At 50.9% G+C, this 12,952-nt stretch overlaps 6 protein-coding genes across 6 annotated transcripts; all 6 read left to right on the top strand.

Moving 5' to 3' along the window:
* Positions 1-193: 193 nt before the first annotated feature.
* Positions 194-1,850, top strand: N7477_004918 (putative diacylglycerol O-acyltransferase (DgaT); the record flags this gene model as incomplete). The annotated part of the gene is made up of 4 exons (XM_056966581.1): positions 194-443; positions 503-543; positions 601-1,597; positions 1,645-1,850. The coding sequence occupies 4 exons, from the start codon at positions 194-196 to the stop codon at positions 1,848-1,850; spliced, it is 1,494 nt and encodes a 497-aa protein (XP_056823362.1).
* A 607-nt stretch (positions 1,851-2,457) lies between these two features.
* N7477_004917 (MAPEG family protein) lies at positions 2,458-3,081 on the top strand (the record flags this gene model as incomplete). Its single annotated transcript, XM_056966580.1, has 3 exons — positions 2,458-2,489; positions 2,598-2,733; positions 2,794-3,081. 3 exons carry the CDS (start codon positions 2,458-2,460, stop codon positions 3,079-3,081), a joined length of 456 nt encoding a protein of 151 aa, XP_056823361.1.
* Positions 3,082-3,911: 830 nt separating this feature from the next.
* pyrG (orotidine-5'-phosphate decarboxylase pyrG) lies at positions 3,912-4,794 on the top strand (the record flags this gene model as incomplete). Its single annotated transcript, XM_056966579.1, has 2 exons — positions 3,912-4,068; positions 4,121-4,794. The coding sequence occupies 2 exons, from the start codon at positions 3,912-3,914 to the stop codon at positions 4,792-4,794; spliced, it is 831 nt and encodes a 276-aa protein (XP_056823360.1).
* A 952-nt stretch (positions 4,795-5,746) lies between these two features.
* On the top strand, positions 5,747-7,615 carry N7477_004915 (allantoate permease family MFS transporter; the record flags this gene model as incomplete). Its single annotated transcript, XM_056966578.1, has 6 exons — positions 5,747-5,987; positions 6,115-6,210; positions 6,285-6,490; positions 6,543-6,962; positions 7,009-7,366; positions 7,422-7,615. 6 exons carry the CDS (start codon positions 5,747-5,749, stop codon positions 7,613-7,615), a joined length of 1,515 nt encoding a protein of 504 aa, XP_056823359.1.
* Positions 7,616-8,567: 952 nt separating this feature from the next.
* Positions 8,568-9,664, top strand: N7477_004914 (uncharacterized protein; the record flags this gene model as incomplete). The annotated part of the gene is made up of 2 exons (XM_056966577.1): positions 8,568-9,234; positions 9,285-9,664. The coding sequence occupies 2 exons, from the start codon at positions 8,568-8,570 to the stop codon at positions 9,662-9,664; spliced, it is 1,047 nt and encodes a 348-aa protein (XP_056823358.1).
* A 2,393-nt stretch (positions 9,665-12,057) lies between these two features.
* N7477_004913 (uncharacterized protein) lies at positions 12,058-12,462 on the top strand (the record flags this gene model as incomplete). The annotated part of the gene is made up of 1 exon (XM_056966576.1): positions 12,058-12,462. One exon carries the CDS (start codon positions 12,058-12,060, stop codon positions 12,460-12,462), a length of 405 nt encoding a protein of 134 aa, XP_056823357.1.
* Between the last annotated feature and the right edge of the window lie 490 nt (positions 12,463-12,952).

The raw sequence follows: 12,952 nt of genomic DNA, 5'->3' as shown, positions 1-12,952 counted from the left end.
ATGTCCTCGGTACTTTTTCCTCCCTTTGCCATGTTAAACCGTCCTGCGAGTTCTTGACTTTCTTGAGTCATTTGTGTTTTTGGTTTCGGTGGTCCTTGTGTCCCGATCGCCCGCTCGGCCCGACTGACCTTCGCATTGGCTCCTTCACTTCTCTGAATCACTCAACACAGACTAGGGATCCCTGCTGCTGGAGATGACTGCGCAGACCGAGGCTCTGGCTGCTGCACTGGAGCATTCAAGTGCTTCAGGGATACCGAAAGGAGTGACCGCCAAGAGAGAGAAGAGAGAGGAGGTATCGACCGATCCCCCCAATGTTCGGAGACAAAGCCAGTATCGCCATGTTGCTGCCTACCATTCCAAAACGCGCCACTCAAGCTTGAGTCGAGAGTCCAATGTAGCTCCGAGCTTCCTTGGGTTTAGAAACTTGATGGTGTTGGTGCTCGGTACGCATTGATGCCGCGGGAAGCTCCGGAGGTTCGGTAGTACTAATGTCTGGTCACAGTGGTGATGAACCTCCGACTGATCATCGAGAACTTTATGAAAGTGGGTGATTCAGGGATTCTTTGCGCTGTGGAAACCCAAAGTCTGACTGATGTCTAGTATGGTGTTCTGATCTGCATCAAATGCCACGACTATCGTAAGCAGGACATCGTCCTTGGATTGATCCTATCCGCGCTGGTCCCATGCCATTTATTCGTCGCATACATTGTCGAATTGACTGCTGCAGCCGCGGCGAAGAACACCGTCGGTCGTCAGAAAAAGACAGACGAAGAGAAAGAACGCGACCAACAGGTCTTCCGCTCGGCATGGCACTACACAGCCTTCCTTCATACGGTCAATGCCACTCTGTGTCTTGCAGTGACCAGCTATGTGGTCTACTTCTACATTCATCACCCAGGCATTGGGACCATTTGCCAGATGCATGCAATCATTGTGTGGTTGAAGAATTGCTCCTACGCATTCACCAACCGCGACCTGCGTCTGGCTTTCCTTAATCCCTCGGCTGAATCGGGTCTACCAGACATTTACGCCTCTTGTCCCTATCCGCGGAACGTCACTCTCGAGAATCTTGCGTACTTCTGGATGGCCCCGACATTGGTCTACCAGCCTGTCTATCCGCGCACAGCATCCATCCGCTGGGCGTTCGTTGCAAAGCGCCTGGCGGAGTTCTGTGGGTTGGCAGTGTTCATCTGGCTCCTGTCTGCACAGTATGCTGCACCGGTCTTGCGAAACTCGATTGACAAGATTGCTGTCATGGACATTGCATCCATCTTGGAGCGTGTCATGAAATTATCCACCATTTCTCTTATTATCTGGCTTGCAGGATTCTTCGCTCTCTTCCAAGCCCTACTCAACGCGCTCGCTGAAGTGATGCGCTTCGGTGACCGTGAGTTTTACACTGACTGGTGGAACAGTTCGAGCCTGGGGGCATACTGGCGGTCTTGGAACCGACCCGTGTATCTGTTCATGAAGAGACACGTTTACTCGCCTCTCGTTGGCCGTGGCTGGAGTCCACTTGCAGCAAGTGGCATGGTATTTGCCCTTTCCGCCGTTCTGCACGAGATGCTGGTGGGAATTCCTACCCATAATTTTATCGGTATGTTGTGGCTTGTTTGAGAATGAGTCCGGACTAATTCATTCCAGGCGTTGCTTTTTTCGGCATGATGTTCCAATTGCCTCTGATCGCACTCACAGCGCCCTTGGAGAAGATGCGCGATCCCCTTGGCAAGACTATCGGAAACTGTATCTTCTGGGTCAGCTTCTGTTTGGTTGGACAGCCCCTGGGCGCGCTGTTGTACTTCTTTGCGTGGCAGGCGAAGTACGGCAGTGTGAGTAAGATGAGCCCTTGAGCAAATTTATTTTTCCTGGATTTACGGTGGACATCTCTGGTAATAACGACTTTGATACTCGCGTTTGGTTGGGATATTCTTGCATTTATGACTTGTTGGTCGGTGGTGGCCTTACAATTTCACTCGCTGGTCCGAATTTTCGTCCGTGGGTGAGCCGGCAATTCACGACTTCGTGATGAGTTCTCCTCTCCGCTTCTCTGCTTTTGTCGCAGATGCAAGCTCGCTCGTAGCACCGTCGAGGTAGCAATAGCAGTAAATCTACAAGCAATAGATGAGAATCAAACAGTGGGTGGGGTCACAGGATGTCAAGACAAGCTATTACAGGGATACCTGGCTCCAATAGGACACAAAAACGAGTCCACAACTCATGGCATTGACTGACCCGTTCCCAAGTCACGAATCCTGGGCCAGGAGCACAGGGTGGCAGTCGAACCGCATGGCAGACCATCGAAACAAGCACGGTTGGGGCTTGGGTCGGATAGATTTATGGCCCGTCGCGGGGTTTTCAATCCCGACCCCTTACCATAGAACAGGGAGCAAGAGCCGTATTTAAATCCCCTTGTATCCTTCGATCCTGACCATCTCACAATCACGAAATAATTTCAAAATGGTCGCCATCACCATCCCCTCCAATTACGGGTATGTTCCTGACCTGGGGCCCTTACCCCATGCTGCCCACCCCTTCCCCCCCCTTCCCCCCCTGTCACCCCTGTCACCCCTGTCACCCCTGTCACTAACACGGAATAGCGGCGTCATTGCCGTCGCCCTCGGCGTCATCCCCGTCCTGGGCTTCGTCCACGGCGTGATCACCGGCTCCTTCCGCAAGGAGGCCAAGGTGCCCTACCCCCACAGCTACGCTTCTATCGAGCAGTGCAAAGAGAACGTACGTCTTGATCTTCATGCCTCCCCATTGACCCTGATTCGTACTAACCCTCCTCATTAGGCCAAGGCCGAGCAGTTCAACTGTGCCCAGCGCGCCCACTCCAACTTCCTCGAGAATGCCCCCCAGACGATGCTCTTCACCCTAGTCGCTGGACTGAAGTACCCTCAGCTCGCTACTGGAATTGCGGCTCTGTGGGTCGTTTTCCGCTCGCTGTTCCTGTATGGGTATGTGTACTCGGGTAAGCCCCAGGGTAAGGGCCGTATGATGGGTTCGTTCTTCTGGCTTGCGCAGGGTGCGCTGTGGGGCTTGAGTGTTTTCGGTGTTGGGAAGGATTTGATCTCGTACTAGGCTAATGCTGGAATATTGTACTTTTACTTGATAATCAATTCCTCTCTCGGGCTTTGAACTTCGATCTTGAATCCTGACCGTAGGTATATGTCGCTCACAATTGTGTGAGTCCTAGGATGTAGACACTTGAGGCTCTTGTCCTGCGAAATAAGCGCCAATCCATAATTTGATGCTGCTAATATTTGATCCTTGAATCCCATCCGAGTAAGGAGAGTCGACAAGAGGCCCATAAGACCAATGACGACTGGATCCGCTGCATGGTTCAGACGCGCTTTCCTTCGAACGGGTGTGATGTCGTGAGATTTTGATAGACAACTGTCGACTAATGTGCTCATGATCAAATGGGTCGGCAATACAACCAGTCAACAATCACGTTCACTTGGGCAATCTGATAAGATGTTACGTAAATCAGCATGGGGCCAATTGGCTTCTACACCAGATTCAAACAGGATCTGTGATAATTGGATCCCAACTCTATCACCCGGTCATTAGTATATCAAATCAAGTGCAACTAGTTCAGTGCGGAATGTTGAAAATAAAAGTATGTAGACCTTACATAATGCATGAACCCTTCAAAAAGCAGAGAGCGCGGTCAAGATCCCCAGTGTACTGTGCTCCACTGAGGCGGTCAGAAAAAAAAGTTCCGCGTCGGCGACGACAACGCTCTCACTCCATTATCTACTCGCGACTTGGGTCAATTGGGGTGTACCTATCTTCCGAGACCGACAAATCACCGTAACACTTGAGAAAACCCCGTCTCAACACTTTGAATACTTCCTCCAGTCAATTTCATCCCCTCCCCCTCAGCCCCGCCACCCCCGCCATCCATTATGTCTTCCAAGTCGCAATTGACATACGGCGCTCGCGCCGCCAACCACCCGAACCCGCTGGCCCGCAAGCTCTTCCAGGTTGCCGAAGCCAAGAAGAGCAATGTGACCGTCTCCGCCGACGTGACCACTACCGCCGAGCTCCTCGACCTGGCCGACCGTATGCTCAGCACTCACCTCACTCAAGATACAAAGATACTAACGAGCTACAGGCCTCGGTCCTTACATTGCCGTGATCAAAACCCACATCGACATCCTTTCCGACTTCAGCCAGGCGACTATCGACGGACTGAACGCGCTCGCCGCCAAACACAACTTCCTCATCTTCGAAGACCGCAAATTCATCGACATCGGCAACACCGTCCAAAAACAATACCACCAAGGCACTCTCCGCATCTCTGAATGGGCCCACATCATCAACTGCAGCGTTCTCCCCGGCGAAGGCATCGTCGAAGCCCTCACCCAAACCGCCCAGTCCCCGGACTTCCCCTACGGCTCTGACCGTGGCCTCCTCATCCTCGCTGAGATGACATCCAAGGGCTCCCTCGCAACAGGCTCCTACACCTCCGCGTCCGTGGACTATGCGCGCAAGTACCAAAGCTTCGTGCTGGGTTTCGTGTCGACCCGCTCGCTGAGCGAGGTCGAGTCGACCGTTGCGAAGAATGAGAATGAGGACTTTGTCGTCTTCACCACTGGTGTGAACCTTTCCTCGAAAGGAGACAAGCTCGGTCAGCAGTATCAGACTCCTCAGTCTGCTATCGGGCGTGGCGCAGATTTCATCATTGCGGGTCGTGGTATCTATGCGGCACCGGATGCCGTCGAGGCAGCTAAGCAGTACCAACAGCAGGGGTGGGAGGCTTATATGGCGCGTGTGGGTGGTCAGTAGATTTGAACGAGTCGATGTATATAGAAACAGAAAACTACGAGTATCGGATACATGAATCACATGATAGAAATGACAGAACAATTCCACAGGCATAATTTGCCAAAGTGATTTCCTCTCACCATTTCGTACTTGAGATCATTTTGCAGGTGTGCCACCGTCGCGAACACCGACACGGACTCTTTCCGCGTTGACGTCTGCAGAGCACAGTCCGCTTACACAGATTCACCATCTCCTCGGACCCAACACAGACCTAGCTCCCTGCAAAAGTACATGATCCGCCATGTTTCAGGCAGAACTTGACCCCAAACAAACCCCTCAACTCCTACTATGGCCCGATGTTCCATGATAAGATAGACATCCAATGTGATATCCAACATATAGAAACAGCCCTAGCGATCCATAGATAGCGCCAACAGCAATTCTCTCCCGGCGCCACTCGTGATAAGCACCATCAAAGACCCCCAATCCAACCTGTTCTCGGCAACGACCCTTTCGGACCTACATCTGCACTCCGAATTAACATTTCATTCCCCCCGCCTCTCGACAACCTGGTTCGCCGTCTCGGCAAATTCGATAAGGATGGCTGTAGCTCCAACTTGGTCCAGCCCCCTATGTAGACATAGGTTGCCGATCTCTCCTCATTCCCCCTCCCGGTAAGAACCAATAGCGGAACCGGCCTCGGACAACCCCAGATAAATGATAGACGGGCTTATCGTGGGGAGGCCCACATGATCTCCTTGATAGGACGAAGTAGGGAGAGGTCGTGGTGAGATAACGCCACGAAAGAGGGTGTTGCACAGCGAGCTTGTATTTATGCTCTGTTTCCCCTCCCATCAAGGGTTGTCATACTTCCCCTCGCTCTTACTGAGGTCTTAGATCTGCGATCTACCCTTCGATTGATTCAATCGATCGACCCACCAAGTTACACCCTCCACCCTCTTCCAATTTCATGATGGAAGAAAAAGCCATCGGCGCCTCCTCGGCCGTCGATGTCGAAACGGCCAAATCAATGGCCATCGACCCGACGCTAGAGAAGCACGCGCACGATGCAGACGAGGCGATGAAAGCATTTGACGAACTGCAAGGTGAAGCGATCGAGTTGGACGAAGCGACAAATAAGAGGTTGTTGAGGATTATCGATTGGCATATGATGCCGATTATGTGTTGTATTTATGGGATGAATTACTTGGATAGTAGGTGTTCCTTACCTATCTAGGGACTTCTCATCTCTGTTGTCTGGCCTGGTCCGTTCCGTAAGGGATGGCGCACGGCCGCGGGAGGCGTTGCGGTTAAGGTGCTGACCGGGGGTGAAAAAAACAGAGACTACGCTTTCGTATGCGAGCATTATGGGGATTAAAAAGGATTTGAATCTTGTCAAGGATCAGTATCAGTGGCTGAGCAGTTTGTTCTATTTTGGTGTGTTCTGCGCCCCTTTCTTTCTCGTTTTGTTCCATTGCATCTGAGGACGGCTAGGCTTACTAGATTGATAGGATATCTGGCGTGGGAGTATCCCACTAACCGCCTGCTGCAGCGGTTGCCGTTGGGCAAGTACTCTGGTGCCTGTATTTTGATTTGGGGCATTATTTTGAGCTGTTTCGCGGCTGTTGAGAGTTACTCGGGGGCTATTGCTATTCGATTCTTCTTGGGGGTGTTCGAAGCGGCGGTTACGCCTGGCTTTGCGCTGCTCACTTCGCAGGTATGCTCGACACAATTCCAGAGCGTTGGATGGTTACTGACATTAATTGCAGTGGTACACGAAGAGAGAACAAGGTAGTCGCGTGAACATCTGGTTCAGCTTCAACGGTGTCGGTCAGATTCTTGGTGGTTGCGTCGCCTATGGGATCGCCGTTGGCTCTGCCAAACATGGATCTGCTATCGCGCCGTGGAAGATCATCTTCCTGTTCACCGGTCTGTTGACGGTCGCTCTCGGCCTGGTTTTCCTGTGGATTGTGCCGGATAACCAGTTGAATGCGCGCTGGCTGAAGCAGGAGGATCGTATTTTGGCTATTGCTCGAGTGCGCATCAATCAGCAGGGTATCGGTAACAAGCACTTTAAACTTTACCAGGTCAAGGAAGCCCTCCTGGACCCGATGAGCTGGGCGTTCTTCTTCTTTGCGCTCATTGCGGATATTCCAAATGGCGGTATCACCAACTTCTTCAGTCAACTGGTACGTCATCGTCGTCATTCTTGCCGTTGAGTTTTTCTTCTAACAGCCCCACAAGATCAGCAGCTTCGGGTTCACTGCAGAGGAGAGTCTGATTCTGGGTGTTCCAGGCGGTGCCGTTGAAGTTATTGCTTTGCTGCTCAACGGTTACATGTGCTATAAAACCGACCAGCGTATCCTTTGCAGTCTGGGCGGACTTGTATCCGCCCTGGTCGGAATCATCCTCATCGTTGCGCTGCCTGAGGGTAACAACGTAGGCCGTCTGATTGGATACTACATGACCCAAGCCAGCCCAACAGCCTTTGTAGCTCTTTTGTCGATGATCTCCTCCAACGTGGCGGGATATACCAAGAAAACCACGGTTGCCGCCATGTACCTGATCGGGTACTGTGTTGGGAACATTATCGGTGAGCCAAACTATGCCCAGTCCGTCCTAGCTGCACTCTAACTTAGCTTGCCAAGGCCCCCAAACCTTCCGTCCGAAAGATGCCCCGCGCTACGTCCCCGCTGAAATCACCATCATCGTTTGCCTGGCCGTGTCCATCGGCATCATGTGCTTCATCTTATGGTGGTATCGTAAGGAGAATGCTCGTAAAGCTGTAATCCAGTCTCGTCCTGACTACGTACGACTGGCAAATCAGGAGTCAGTTGCCTAATTTTCTTTTTCTTTTTTTTCCCCTTGGTTTGGGCTCAGGACGCACGCTAACCTCCAAATTTTGCAGGTGGCTCGATCTCACGGATCGGGAGAATCCTGACTTCATTTATTCGCTCTGAAAGCCGACTCTAGGATTGATTTTTTATTTTTTATTTTTTTTTCGCTCCGAGCTCCGAAGACCTGTATATAAGCTTATGTTGAATGATGAATGTTGAATGTTGACTGCATCTCACGTTTCATCTGTGCACGTTGTAACCTTCTCGAACCCTGATTCTTTGTCTGGTAATAGCGTTATTTGGGGTACAAGGCCCTGGAGACCCAGACCTTTGGCGGCTAATCAAGCTCCTTCGTATCTACTCGCACCTAGTCGCTTTATGAGTATTGAAAATAACCTCGAGAATCAAATGATCGGCGTCAACCCACGCGTGAAGTATTTGTGATGTTGGCCCCACCTCAAGGGGTCTCATGTAGCGCCGGACAGGACCTTGTGGTGACCTGTGATGCTGCCACACGGCGAGAACCGGCATGGGATACACCAATAAGCGCCAGACCTGGAACACAAACCCAACCCCTGCATTGTACTGCAGGGACACGGTCTGTGGGCGATAGAGGGTGATCCAGACCGTGCGTCCACGGTGACTTCCCCACTCTCCCCGCTAAAACCTCCCAGGAAATTTCAATGAGAAGCGGTGTAGCACTTTAAAAATGACATGCCCACCATTTTTCACCCCTGCCAGTCTCTGCTTTTGTCTATTAGATTATTCTCTCCTTTCTTTTTTTCTTTTCCCCGGAACCAGGTCATACCCGGTGAGGGCTCTCGGGGGAAGTATTGCCTCTGTATATAGATAGTGAACCACGGGTCCGACCTCCACACCATGGGACCTGCCCCTCACGTCCAGCCCTAGTTCGATTTTCCCAGTTTGGCTGCAGTTGGTGCCGAAAACAGTTTCAGAATGGCGTCGGTCACATGTCGTGGCGATCTTCACATGGATAAATTGGGTCCCTTGAACATCATCACCAAAATACAACCAACTGTCGAAATCTCCGAGAGATGCGTCGACTCAGGCTTGTCTCAGCCGTCTTCGCCTGAGATGGACACTCCAAAAATCAAGAGGATCGACCCGCCTAGTTACAGTCCAGAGTCACCCACGCACGCGGGGCCTCGTGCTTCCTCTGTGGCCAACTCGGCTCAGCATTCTCGGTCTGCATCTCGCAGCACGGCAAGGTCAAGACCGCCGAGTCGACATAGTTCATTTCATTCGACCAGACGGCCGGTTGTCACGGCTAGTATCGTCCCCGTTCCACCGCCAAGGACTACCGCGCATGAGAGAAGAGAGTCGCTGTTGGCTTTACACCGAGAGTCATGCCGTCTCTTCGAGGAGCAAGAATCGGCAGATAATATACGACCTACTCTGCAGCGGGCCCTCTCAACGACCTACCGCACCAGACGAGAGAGTCACACTTCATCCGATATAGGCTATTCAGCACCGCCCTCCCCGATCGCTTCATCCCAATCTAGTCGTCGGGACTACGAATACCGCGAGTCACTAGGCTCAGCCGCTGCGTCTCCTCCATTTTACCTAAGAGACCGCTCCAACACCCTTCCCAGCGGCACTTCCAGTGAACTCATCCACAGTCCCTCCGCCTCCTCCATGTACATCCCGCGACAGTGATGGAGTGGACATCAGACACCACCCGGCGACGCGAGTACGAGAAGATTGACCGCTCTACCCGTGGTGTCCGGGGACTCTGGCGCCGGGTCGCCCCACGCTGGTGCCACCGCGACTCGCGAGTGCCGTTCTTCGAGGAAGGGAAGACAGGTCGCGAAGGCAGCGTCCGTCGGTTCAGAATGGACTTGCCAGACGAGGAATCCAAGTCAGAGCGAGATCAATCCCAAGCACAGTTCCTTGATCTCCACAAGAACTCAGACGGATATGCACTTCGACGCTGGGCATATCGTCGATCGAAAAACTACTCCCAACTAGCACTCTCTCCATCTATACATCGCAATCTAAAAATGACACCATCATCCGACATCAGACACGACTAAATGATACCCGACGGATTTGCATTTGCATTGCATTGCGTGTGGCTTGCATTCTCATTCCTAAGCATGGCTACCGTTTTCCCTACCTGCTAATCATCCCACAGGCAGGGCTGGTCTCGTCTACTGATGAGACGCAATCATTTCATTTCCCGTTATTCCTATACCTGACTATTCTTTTTGTTTGCTTTTGCGTAATCATTGCATCGCGCACCGAGACTGAGATACCCCGTTGTCGAATTGAATTCGCTGTACATACGTGCGGACCTTTTCATTAACTATACTTTAGATTTCAGTCTATCGACTTTATCTGTTTGCTTCTTTTCTTATTGCCTATGTTGAAAATAATAGTACTGAGATCTCCATAGCATTCCGATATAATTGTGCGAAATAATGTTCCCTCTCCGGGTCTTTAACGTACACTGCAAATGAACCATGCCTCTCCCCCCTAACAACCAAGCAAGCCAAATTGGAATGCAAAGTTCTATTGCCTAAAGTTGAGCCCTATCGATAGATCTTAGAGTGCATTGTCAAGGATTTGGGCCGAGGGCATGCATGAGAATTGAGCCGCGGGTACAATACAACAACATACCTAAAGGGGCCATAATGTTGACAAAGGAAGTTCCCATTGCCAAAACGATTGGATGACATCCCCTAAAGACACAGCTCCTGTGTATCCTGTCAACTACATTCCACTTGCCTGGGATGCTTGAAGAACGTCAATAAAGAATGGTGAAAAGGAATCTTCGTGTCTGAGAGATGCGGGGTGGAACCGCCCTAACCGCAATAGACTAGAGCAAATCTACCTACCACCTGGGCTTGATTCCTGGCACATCATCTAACGAGAGCCAAACGAGAGAAGACTGAGCCCCAAGCGCCGAGATCTCGAGTCTCTGTCAAGTATGTCGTCGGCTTCTTTCTCGGGTCCTGTTTGCCCTGGGTCAATCTTGTGGAAGATGAAATTGGGTCGATGCCGTTCACTGGATCGCTTTACATTCAGAAGAAGATGCGATTGCTCAATGAGGCTAACAGCCTTGCAGAGATTGCTCGACGATGAAGATTGCAGTGTATACTACGATCTCGAATAGACATACTAATAGATTCCACAGCTGTGGGCGCATTGGCCATTATATTGTGGTGATTGCTTGTTTCCCAGACGGAATGACCGGCACCAACACAGCAGGTACGACGAACGACAGTTAGCTCCGTGGCTTCTTCAAGATCCACCCGGACTGGTCGGCAATTGACGGCGCAGTATCTAGGTCCCTGAATACCAGGGAGCAAACAAAAAACATCCGTCTTCGAATTTGATTACTCCGCCACGAAAAGATGATGACATATTCATAAAATGCCTCACCTGGGTAAGTCATACTCATTCACATATATAGTTGAAACACTCTGACGTATTATTTCAGCAAGCGGTGTCATCTAGTACATTTCTGACAAGGCCATCAGATTGGTTTAATTTGCCAAGGTGCATAGAAGCTATTAGTGCCAGACCCCGGTCGTGGCATCAGCGCTGACACAGTGTGATTTCGGAATATTTACTTCAAGTCCAAAGCAAGCACGGATGTCCATAAGTCCAAATTCCGCCCTCTCGAGCATGATCAGCTCTTCCGAACAACCTGTCCGCATGTCGAGGAATTTACGTGACGCGGACCCCGGATTGAAATATGTGATCAATCAGTGTCGGAATCCCTTTTGAGTCATCATGCAAGTCACAGCATCAACATGGACTTCAGCGAACGGTCAGTCCTTGATTCACGAGATTTTTGCTTGATTTCCATCAATGCACAACCGAGATGCGGTTACGGTCACGCGGCGTATTATGACTTGGCTATGTCTTGACGCGGCTGAAGAAGCGGAACAATCACGCATGAACCATCCCTACAACCGCAATGACGTTATCGGATTTCTTAAAACTGCTTTTTATGAGATTCTATCTGTTTGGCCGAATCACCTTGGCTGGCACCGACCAATCCCTCATTGCTTGATTGACGGGTAGGAGTCCCAAATATAGGGTGTTTTCATCGCCTTTTGCACTATCACTCGAATGGGCCGGCAAAGATCCGAACCGCCAATCCTCTTATTAAAGACAGGGGCTCATATTCTGAATGCGGACTACTTTAAAAGGAGCTAGTGACCTCTTCAGACCCAGAAGGTAAAAGTGGCTCCTCCCCGAGCAGGTCGAATCGGCAATCTTCCAGCTTTACCAATACAAGTTTGGCACGATTCCCACAAGACCAACGACCAGCTTGTCATCGTAAGTATCAGTAACATATGATCCCTTCTACCGGTACATTAGACTCGCTTTCTCGGAATCCTTATGCAGGGACTTCCCACATGGTGGACCGCTAGGTTCTCACTGCTGCACAACAAAAGCACAACAACGAGGCATCATGCCCACAACATTGCTAGCATGGGCTGAGCTGAACCACTTGTTCACAGTGGATCAAGCGGCTGCAGCCACGAAAGCTGGATACATCATCAAGCCAATCCGCAAGGGCCGAAGCGAGGGCATCATGTTCGGCGAGGATCAGACGACTGCCGATTCGCACGAGCTGATATCCACCATTGCTAGAGGAGGACGCTACAGCAAGCTTCCCGAGTATGTCGTGCAGCCTTTGATCCACCAGCTTTTGTCACAACACTTGCAGATGTTCGGCCAACACTGCCGAGGCCATGTTGTCGAGATCTGCCACATTGCACATGGCGTTCTCATAGGGCTAAGAGTGTGGCATGCAGGTTCTGCGAGAGTCTTCAAGTATCCAAGTTCACAAAGACTGAGTAATGGTTCCGGCTGATTCTCTGTTAAGGGTCCTGGGTTCTTAACTTGATTGCTACAGCCGACAGGGAACTGAAATGGTCTACATGACTGGCTAATGACTGTAAAGGTCACCAGAAATATCAAGTCAGCTTCCACGATACGAAATAAAGTGAATATAATAACTATTGTATGAAAGTTGGGTGGCATTACCTGCGTCGACGATGATCGCCATCGCACCGCAGCATTCGCCCCCACCTTCAGCTCTACGTAATTACCAATGCTGTCCATCATCTTGACGAGTCTCTGTTTGGCAGCTGTAAGCCGAAACTCTCCTCGTCGGTCCAGGTTCAATTTCAATCAATCCTGCCTGAGAATGGGATCCTCGTCAAGATCATCCCAAAACTCCACGAGATGATTTGTGGACGAATTTCACTCCATCCGTAAAAGGCAAGTAAGAACACCACAAGCCTAGGTGACTGGACAACTCCACCAAGCTCAGAAGCAGAATTTTCAGATACTGATGATCA

This window comes from Penicillium maclennaniae, assembly GCF_028827695.1.
Source record: "Penicillium maclennaniae strain IBT 15551 chromosome Unknown utg000004l:1.0-3007600.0:1.0-3009580.0, whole genome shotgun sequence".
NCBI classification, from domain to species: domain Eukaryota; kingdom Fungi; phylum Ascomycota; class Eurotiomycetes; order Eurotiales; family Aspergillaceae; genus Penicillium; species Penicillium maclennaniae.
Note: the sequence above shows the minus strand (reverse complement) of the source record. Positions and strands in the feature narration are given on the sequence as shown.